General features: G+C 38.7%; 1 protein-coding gene across 1 annotated transcript; it reads right to left on the reverse strand.

The window, feature by feature from the left end:
• Positions 1–505: 505 nt before the first annotated feature.
• On the reverse strand, positions 506–7,842 carry LOC107679730 (G1/S-specific cyclin-D1-like). The gene is made up of 5 exons (XM_016475371.1): positions 7,488–7,842; positions 5,918–6,133; positions 5,397–5,556; positions 3,855–4,003; positions 506–3,769 (listed from the first exon to the last, which is right to left on the reverse strand). Exons 1-5 carry the CDS (start codon positions 7,683–7,685, stop codon positions 3,614–3,616), a joined length of 879 nt encoding a protein of 292 aa, XP_016330857.1. The 5' UTR covers positions 7,686–7,842; the 3' UTR covers positions 506–3,613.
• Between the last annotated feature and the right edge of the window lie 2,755 nt (positions 7,843–10,597).

Genomic DNA, 10,597 nt, shown 5'->3' on the forward strand with positions numbered 1-10,597 from the left:
ACATCAGCCATATCTTCAGCTTCCTGCTTAATTCATATTTAGTGAATCTAAAAGTTTTTAAGCAAAAACAAGAACAACCTGTTTTCAGCTGCTCTTTTACGGAGGCATGAGACACAAAGACAGCCTTACTAAGCAACTGCTGATGTATTTCACATTTAAGCACTTAATTTTATAGTTTTACATGTGCCATAGATGAACTCAAAGTAACTTAATATTCATTGTTTCTTGTGTACGCTTTTTTTAAATTCAGAAAATTATTAGTATATTAGTCTAATAAAATAACAACATATTTTGACTTAAAAGGATAGACACTGAAGGTATGTAATTGTACTGACACAAAAACAGATATGTTTGAAATATGAGGTTGAGGAAATGACAGAATTTTCCTTTTTTAACGTTTTATAAGCTGTGCGAGCACAATAAAAATACAAATCACGCAAGACAAGTGGTTTTTGAAGCTCAAGTTTTATTCTAGTTAACCTCATGTCTAAGATGGGTCAGCAAGATTGTGCATTTCAGACCAGTGACCGGTTTGTGAACAATAAAACAAAACAAAAATCAAACCATGACATTGTATTTCAGGATCAACACATTGTGATCCTTGGGAATGAATACCATATTGAACTAAAAGACACTACAGGTTTGTTTGCAACAGAATCAAGACATAAGGCCAAGCTTTTATGGTGTGGGGATGGGAGGATGCCAGTCAATAATTTCTCAGTTTCCCCTAAACACATTCAAGAGAAAAGCTTGGGACCTCCGCAGTCTCTTTTCATCGATTGTATGACAGACTCTTGGTGTGTGTATCAGTATACATGCTAGTTTTCATCATTCGGTTGTATTTCCGTTTCCACCTTGAGGTAAAATAGATTCCTGATACTACAGAGGATAATATATGTGTCCCCTGGGTCCTGAATCACCTCTTCCATCATTCCTAGCTTATCGCCGCATCTCTTTCAGCAAATCATTTCTAGACTCAATGCAAACATATAGCAGCACCATGTCAAAGGCTAAAGGGAGTCAACTAACCAACCAACAAACAACCAACCAAGTAAAACATCCCACGAGCACTAAATATATGGATCTTTACAAGGATACAAATTTCATGGGTTTATGCAAAAAAAAGAAGATGAAGGGAAACACCACTGCTGATTGTAGCTGCGTCGCATTTAGTAAGACAATGACTTGATGTGGACATGCCAGGACATCTCTTGTATTTCAGAACAAGATGGGCAGCCACTTATGCATGAATATCTGCACTGTGTTGAATTACTACAAGACAAAACTATGGCTTTGTAAGTACACATGGCAGTATAACGGTGCCATTTTTCAAATAAAAGCTTCATAAACTCATCAAGATGGGCTAGTAGAGGCTTAAGTGGGTATATAGTCTCCTTTAATGAAACAAGCTAAAAAAAACTCAAAAGAGTTTATGGCACCAATTCCATTCATTGTGCTTTACTCGCTCGCATCAGGACCCAGTAGGATGATGATTAACATGTTCATTTGCATTTGACAACAGGACTAACAGGCATGGTATAAACCAAAAAACAATAAAATAACATAAAAATAGCACTAAAGAAAAATTCCAGACTAAATCAATGCTAAATCACGACTGTAGTTTGAGGTATTGTGGGTATAACAGGAACATTTGACTATTTTTTCATCTGCTTTTTTGCTTTTTTTTGTTTGTTTCTTTGTTTTGGGAATAGCATAGCGTAGAAATCACATTAACAAAAAATTAATCACATAAAAAAAAAAAAACTACCAAAAGAACCAAAGTTGTCAATAATATCATAATTTTCTATGAGAAAATTAAAACCTATTACATGGCATTGTATTGACATTTCATATAAACAAAACCAAAAATAGCAGCAAAACAAGGCAAGAGAAAGAAGCATGTCTTTTTCTTTTTTTGTTGTTTTCCATTTGAAAGTTTCATACTTGCTGGAAATCCCTCCATAGCAGCTAAATATGAGGAGTGTCTTCTCCCAGGTTCTCCTCTTAAGTTATTCCTCACGGTACAAACGTCTCAGTTCTGCTTTAACTCTTTGATGTCCAGCCATCACCCTTTTTTGCCTCCCTCTACCATCTCTACCATCTCTCCTCCTCATCTTCCTCCCCTTCCAGAGATCCACAAGACAAACTGACATCTCTGGGTTTGTGCAAAATCTATTTGAAGCCACAACTTTTGTTTTAACAATAACTAGACCAGAGTACATCAACTCGGAAAAATACTTTGACTATGGTGTCACGAGTTAGCAACTAGCGGGTCATTATACATACTTCAAACATAGGTACACTTGGGCATTCGTGCATACTGGCCTTAAGAGGGGAACTGAAAAAATAAATAGTTCTTAATCTTTGATTTAACATCGTAGTGTTTCTACCGCTCTACATGCGCTCTGTTGGATCGCACCTTAAACTTTCCCTAGCATCCATCCGTTCTGGCAAGAGGATCGCGTAGCCGTTAAACTACACCGCGGGCTTCAGTTTAAGCCTTCAACGAGCAAATAACTTCTCAATGTCCCCCTCTTCTCCTTTCTCTAACAGACCACTAACACCATAGATAAAGAGACCTGCTCCATCCTCCATTCCATGTTTTCCCCCCATTGTTTTAACAACTGTGGATTTCTTTCTTTCTTTTTCGTTTTTTTTTTCTCTAAAAGTCAGCCTTAAACGACGGACTGAAAGTGCTTTTTTTTCTTTTTTAAATGGAATGGTTTTAGATAATACATGAATCTAAACAAAAACGCAGACTGTGGACCACACTGCAAGCTTAGCCGGGTAGCAGGTACAACATAAGCTTATTGTGTCATGGCAGTGATGACGATATACATTATTAATGGCAGTGAAGGCAACGATTCGAAGAAATGTTTCCGTCTGGCCTCAAGTTAGAACCTCAGCCCCTGGCAATCCACAGCCTTCTAGATCATAACAAAAATACATGCGTAAAAAATATACTAAAGATACATAAACCATTTTGGAAGAGAAGAGAATCTTGTTAGGGAATCTGTCTAGGAATTATAATAAAGTGACTAAAGGCATAGCAAGCGGGGATATATTTACACGGCTAGGCTGCAGAAAAAGCAGGGAGCACTCGTAGCAAGTGTAACAAGGTACTATCTACGAGAGAAAGACATCAAAGATACAAATAACGTCTCTTCTCTTTCAAAAATAGTTTCTGACACACTTGAAATAAAAATACCCAGCGTTGTCTTTTCAGCGACAAGTCCGGGCAAGTCACAACTACTGTTGTCGTTTATACAATTTTAAAATCCTAGATAGCCTATATCATTTTTTCGCTTGTTTTATTTTTGACTTAGGACATAGAGGGGGGGCTGAAGGACAGAATTGAGATTTCCTTTCATTCCCTGTCCTCCACTGGTGGTCCTGGCCAGCGATAGCCCAATCGTCAAAACCACAGGGGATGCCGCTCAGCAGTCAACAGTTTGGGCGCGCTGAGGGGCAAGTTGTCGAGGTATTGGTCGGATGGTGGGGTGCAGGTGTGAGCCCGTTTTCCATTTGTCCCATGAAGCCTTTGGCCACAGCCCATACCCAACAGAAACAAAGACGAAGAGATTCATCGCACACAAGATGAATAGCGATCCGTTCAGATATTAATGTCTCTGACATCTGTGGGAGTGCAAGAGAGGTCCACGTCCTCCTCCACTCTTTTGGTTTCTGTGGAGATGTTGTGCTGCTGAGCTTGTCTGAGACTAGATTCCAGCAGGGACTCGATCTGTTCCTGACACGATCGCAGACAGTCCTTTGGAGAGAAACAGGGAGATTAGCAATGATGACAGCGACATATTGGGTCTTCTGGAGTGATAAACGGAAGTTGGAACACTTACAGGGTCGCTTCTGATGACTTGTGAGAGGAAGCTGGTGAGGTTCTGGGACGAGAGGCAACTGTCGCTGCTTTTGAGGTACAACCCCTGCACTGCTGCTGCAACGCTGCCGGCCGCGATCATGGATGGAGGGCTTGCGATGAAGTTGACATCTGAAAATAACAAACATACCTTGGTTGGAACTCAGGAAATTCTCAAAAAAGCCACCAAAAAGTAAGTGGCCCAAAGAATAAGAGGAATAAAATGGGCCATATTGCATCAGAAGCTAGAGTTGGGATTGAGCTCATAATGAAGCATAGCATGACTAAACTATAATGAGAGCAGGGTTGGTAGGGGACAGTCCGTGACATTTGGGGCCCGACACCATTCTGCGGCAGGGCTCAAAGCCTTTGGCGGGAGGCAGAGGACTTTGCTGTAGGTCCTGGGCAAGCTACCCCCTACTGCAGCCTTCTCATTCCCAAAACCTCCCATAAATCATGCCTCTATGCACACGTTAACGCTAAAAGTGCATAGAAATCTTAGGGTTTTCAAGATATTACAATCTCCTACTTCATAAAACACAACTCCGGTGCGTTCATAACCTGAACGGACAATAAGCGGAGCTTATAAATCAATGCCGGCTCTTTCCATTATACTCTCACTTTGCGCTTCGCCCACACATGGCGAACAGAGAAATACAACTGCCTTTCTTAAAGGAAGTCATCCAGCACTGCTAGCTCAGAGACGAGAGGGCAATTGTCAAGACAAATTGAGCATAAAGGCACGGGAGCCTTCACCCCAGCCCATTCATTTCATTCACCAGCGCCCACCCCCTTCCCAGTATCCATCCAACCACACTCTCCCTGGCTGAGATCCCAGGCTACTTCCCAAAGAAATGCAGGTCATAAACATAAAAGGGGAGCGAGCTGCGGTGATACCCATCATGTAAATGGAGGGACAAAAAGAGTGGGGAATATACCGGAGTAGTAGTATTACTGGCTTATTCTAGCAGGTGATAAACTGACTGCTGTAGGTTTCGCGACAATGATGTGTATGGGCAAAAAAAAAGTGGTTTTGCAGCCTAACATCTGAACATGCTCTCAATCATGGAGACCTGGGCATCAAGACGTCTAGACATGGGAAAATATCAGGTTACAAAGCCCTTTTCACAAGAAAAATGTCAGAAAACAGCTTCCTCTTTTTGGTTCACATGCACTGCGTGCATAGCAGTGGTGTCATGAAGCAGGCAGGGCTTCTCAGGAGCCGTGGTGCAGTCACAGCAATCACCACAAAAGGAAACAGACTTCCTCTCTCTTGCAGAGGCTCACACTGGTTTACAATAACTGCGAGTGAGGAATTAGGACAAGCGAAATGGCTCTTTCCATTGCAATAAAGAAGTCCGCCTGATAGCAAAGTACTGGATGAGGTAAGGGGAGGTTCTTCAATGCATGTTCGTAACAAAGTGCTCAATACTTTTGCTTGGTCGGCAATATTTACACTAAGGCAAATTCTCTTACATTAATAAATATGAACAAATTAAAACTGAACACAAACAGTTAAACATACCTGTTGCACAGAGGGCCACAAACGTCTGGGCGTGCTTGCGTAGTATCTGCTTGGAGCTCTGATGTATAGGCAGTTTGGCGAGGAAATGTTCAATGAAATCATGTGGTGTCACTGAGGCCAGATCCCACTTCAGTTTATTTAGCGCCAGCAGTTCCATTTGCTGCGAGGGAGATATAAAAAGGCCCAAGTTTACATAAAGGCGCATTTTCCATATACGATTTTACACTCTTTGACCACTAGATGGAGATGTCGATTAATTGCACAGTCAAGCAAGGCCTACATTCAATTAGCGGACACATAAAAAGTACAAAGAAGTTTGTAACATGCACGTTAATATTTATGTCTGAGGGGTGGCTTTACATTTGCAGACCAATCCAATTAGCCTATCTGGTTAAGATTTTTAATCCAAGACATTCACGTACACATCTTTGCGCAAAATTACGTGACTTGCATGATTTTAATTGACTTAAGTTATGTAATATAAGAAAACAGATTCAAGTGTTGAAGTGTTTAATAATTACCAATAATTCGCTGGGACGGACGGAGTTGTCCGTGTATATGCACAACTTCTCTGCTGTTAGTGGCACAGTCTCTTTCATCTTAGAGGCCAAAAACATACAAGTTGCTCCTAACAGCTGCAATCTGTTTTTTTTGGTGGGCTCCACAGATAAAAATCTGTCCAGGTAGTTCATAGCCAGCGGAAAAACTTCCTCTTCGCATTTCTGCTCTTCACAGACCTTTAAAGAAAACAAAGTATACATATAATAAAACAAAGACCTCGAATAATTGGCTGCTTTCCCCCCTAAATATGCGGTAAGAATCGAAAGAAACTAATATGTTGGTGAACATGAATTAAATAAACGAAGTGAAATAATTGTTTTGCCATGCTTTCATCTTCTGGAGTTACCCCACGTGTTTAGCATCTGCTGAGTCGTGCATTTGCACTAGAAAGGGTTAAGTTAGAAAAGAGACTTTCGCGAACGCTAAAAAGAGTACTTAATCAGTTAGTTAATACAAATCTAAAGTATTGGAAAATGTATAAATATTGCAATTTGCTGCTGATGCTAGCGGTCGGTGCTTTCCGAAGCAAAAAGGTGGCGTCCAAGCTAGGTTCAGGAAACAATTTTCTAGTTCGTCATCTTTTCAAAAAATATTTAAAAATCTACAAAAATTGTTTCGCTCGACTTAAAACACATGTAAATGTCGGGTAACGCATGCTTTATTGGATAAAAGCAAAATCTTTCGAATTCAATGACAAAAACGATGCGAAATGAATTGAATTCTAAAGCCCCAACATACAAAGAGAAGCATGCGACATTTGCGAGAAGCGGGTGTTTCAAAAATTAATATAAATTATTCCAAAGCATTAAATCCAATGTTAAACATCTGTAAATCCAAATCATTCGATGGGAAATATAATCCGACCGTTTATATTACGATATTGAATTTAGAAACTTGAAAAATATTATATTTTTAGACCGTCGTGCAGGAGGTGTATGGCAAACTGAAACAAAACTTTTAAGATACAAATATTACGTTTTCTTGCAAAAATGGGGTTTGAATTATACCTGTGATTTAAAGGACAACTAGTAAGCGCCTTTACGCAAGTGATGTCAATAAAGTTTCCATTTTAGAATTTAGAGATATAAAAAACTTAAGCAAACGACAACAAAGATGGCGTATAATAAGCTACTGGCACGAGTGAGAATGCATACGTGTACATTGGTATTAAATTGAAGTAAAATCTAAATTAATTTATATTTTCTTTAGATTAATAAGAAACGACACATATGAATGGGGAAAAATAGTCGATTTAAATAAAAATGCAATAGCGGAAACCACGGAAAACTTCCCAGGTCTAGGATTGATATTACTGTCGTAATAAAACATTATTTTTACACAAACAAATCGCCAATAATAATCGGACAACATATTTCCGTGTGATAGTTCTGGGGTGGATAACAATGCTGAAGAACACAAGTTACATTTAAACATATTTACATTTATTAAACAGTTCTTGGGGTCCAAAGAGCAAGAGCAGAATCATCATGAGGCAAACTACTAAAAAGACAGCTATTATCCAAAACAAACCTCGAGCATCCATGTGGCGACGATTTTCCTCATTTTAGGTACAATTTCTTTCTGAACACACTTGAAATAATTTGGTGATGGAAGATAGTTTTCCTCTGCTTTGAGCATTGTCTGTAAAACTCGGTCATTCAACAGGTTGCTATCTTGGTAAGCTCTTCTAATGGTATCCACTTCACAGCAAAACAACTGGTGTTCCATGTCTTCAGCGGTGCCCGAGGTTTAGCGGTGACAAAAAGTAAGAAAACTAGATCTCGTTTCGGACACTGGTCCCGTGGATGCTTTGCTGCCTCTGCGGAACCCTCTAAAACTCTCGCTGCAGCTCCGCTTGACAAAACTCCCCTATGACGTGACTGTTGTTAAGGGTCTGAAGATGTGTATTGGTGAAGTAGTATTGGTAGGGGGTGGTATAATAGTCCAAATCAAGGTGCCCATGCACTGTCGCGTTGAGAAACTGAGTGCGCTCAGGACCCAAAGTTTTATTCATGTCAAATTCAAAGTCTGTTAACAATTGTTTTCTGCTGAGACACCTTTTTCGATTCTTTAAACTCTTTATGACTGTACTAGCCTATGGCACAATCACTTTATATTACAGCCATGTATGCATAAACACGAATGTGGTTTCCGTAGGCTATATATGAGACAAATGTGTGGTCTGGGGTGGAAAAAAAAAAAAAGCAAACTCTTTTGGGTTACCCTAAAAGAAGGAAGCACAAATGATCCTAAACCAATGTACGAGAACGCCTGTTGCCAGGCAGAACTGCTTCATAGCTTTCATCTGAAAACTCCTCGTGCAGATGTATAATGTACAAAATATTTTGTACAATTTTCAGAAATCTCACGAGAGGTATTCCACTTGTCATCTTAACTTAATAACGAAATATAGCTCCGGAAGTTTCAATAAAATGTTTATGTCAGTAGGTTATTACATATTTCAGAAAATAGGCTACTGAAACATGTCATTACACCTTTTCGAATCGTGAATAAACAGTGTTCCTCCTTTTAAAGAGTACTGGCTTGTTTATGGAGTTTAGACAGACCATCTGCACATATAGCGTTAACAACACAAATTGCTTGATAGAGTTTGATCAAATAGGGGCGCTCTCACTTTAAAGACCTCACTGCTGTAGCTTCAGGATGAATTGAAGCTTTACAAATTCCACACATTCCACTTTCAGTACCGTAAAACAAGTAATTTGGTTGTCCCAAAAAACGTTGGAGTTGAGAGAGGAGCTAGCAAAAAAAAGGAAGAAGTTCTTCACATTACACCGTTTTCTTTTCTTATTTAATTATTTTGTATAATACAGATATATCACCGACACAATTATTTTTAATACAAGTAAACATTAGTTAACTTTGTGCTCTGAGATCAAATGCTACTTAGACCTTTATTACTATTATATATATATTTTTTATAATTAAGACTAATTTATCTGTCCATGTCCAGAACATGCGTCCGAGTGGAAAAATAAACGTAATACATACATTGTATGTTTATACGTATTTAAAACATTGTACACTCTAAAAAATGCTGGGTTAAATACAACCCAGTGCTGGGTAAAATAGGGACAAAGCCAGCAATTGGGTTGTTTTGACCCAGCGGTTTGGTTAAATGTTTAACCCAACCTTCTGGGTAGTAACCCAACCGCTGGGTCAAAATAACCCAATTGCTGGGTTTGTCCCTATTTTACCCAGCACTGGGTTGTATTCAACCCAGCATTTTTTAGAGTGTAATCTTTTCCATGAGCTATCTTTCAAGAAAAACAAATTGGACGATTTTTTTTTACTCACGCCTATAATAATAATAATAATAATAATAATAATAAAGAACCTGTTATCACACAATCATTTTCTAAAAAAAAAATGTTGCTGACGTCTGAGATCGACCTATCAATAACAAACGGTCAGAAGCTGTTTCAGGAAAGTTTCGAACCTAACCTATTGTAAATAGACTAAATAATTACTGATAGCTTTCTTGGGCTACAAAAGTGTTGCTAACAATGAATGACCGACCATGTGAGTTTTTAGTTGTACTTCTATTACCATAAATACGGCAGAAAGAGTAGGAAGTTGTAGTGCTGCGGTCCAATCGGAAATCGCTCTCTTCTGTCTGCAGACAGTGCGTGTACATTTCAAGTTGGATTTCACTCTTAAAAACTAGATAACAAAATATTAACAAGTATCTGAATTCATAAGATGTTTAGATGTTTGTGGATTACTGATGCAGTTTTTAAGGTAGCCTATTGCAAGTGACTGAAACTATCACAATCCATAGTAGCCTGACAGCATTAACACAACATTTGTTCTTCCACCTCATAGAAAACAAGTGCCGTCGGCTCGGAGGAAATTACATTTATCTGATTATTGAGTATGATAGTGAGCTTCTAACTTAGCGCAGGACCCTTTAACCAGCTAAGCATGTTTTAGTGGCCAACTTGCTGAACTCTAGCAATGAATGCAAGCTAGACTGCATTTTTAAGTTGAACAGGTTTCCCACAGTCATGAAAACTTGGAAATATCAGGGAATATAAAATTGGTGTTTTTCGGGCCTTCAAAGAATTTATATGAATAGATATTCATCTTAAAAAATAACTATATAAAAAAAATAGTTATAATTAATTCAGTCATGTTTACATGTTTACATTTGTGATTTAAAATGGAAATACTTTTTTCCTCTTTTAGATTATGTTAAATATATTTACACTCACATACACACACACACACCTCTAAAAAATGCTGGGTTAAATATAACCCAGCGCTGGGTTAAAAAGGGACAAACCCAGCAAACCCAGCTGGGTTTGTTCCTTTTTAACCCAGCGCTGGGTTATATTTAACCCAGCATTTTTTTAGAGTCCAGATGACACTTTTGTGGCACAGTTGTAATCTACACACATTTATAAGGATTTCCTCAACAAACAACTGGATTTAAAAGTATAACAAAAGAGCTGAGTTTTTTTTTTCCATCGGGTAATGTTCAGGTGGAGTCTTAAGCACATTACCCATTACACTCTAAAAAATGCTGGGTTAAATATAACCCAGCGCTGGGTTAAAAAGGGACAAACCCAGCTATTGGGTAGGGAGGTTTAAGGTGAATGTGGATGCCTGCGTATGAA

The sequence above is a fragment of the Sinocyclocheilus anshuiensis genome, unplaced genomic scaffold (genome assembly GCF_001515605.1).
Source record: "Sinocyclocheilus anshuiensis isolate Anshui unplaced genomic scaffold, SAMN03320099.WGS_v1.1 scaffold224, whole genome shotgun sequence".
Classification (NCBI taxonomy): Eukaryota; Metazoa; Chordata; class Actinopteri; order Cypriniformes; family Cyprinidae; genus Sinocyclocheilus; species Sinocyclocheilus anshuiensis.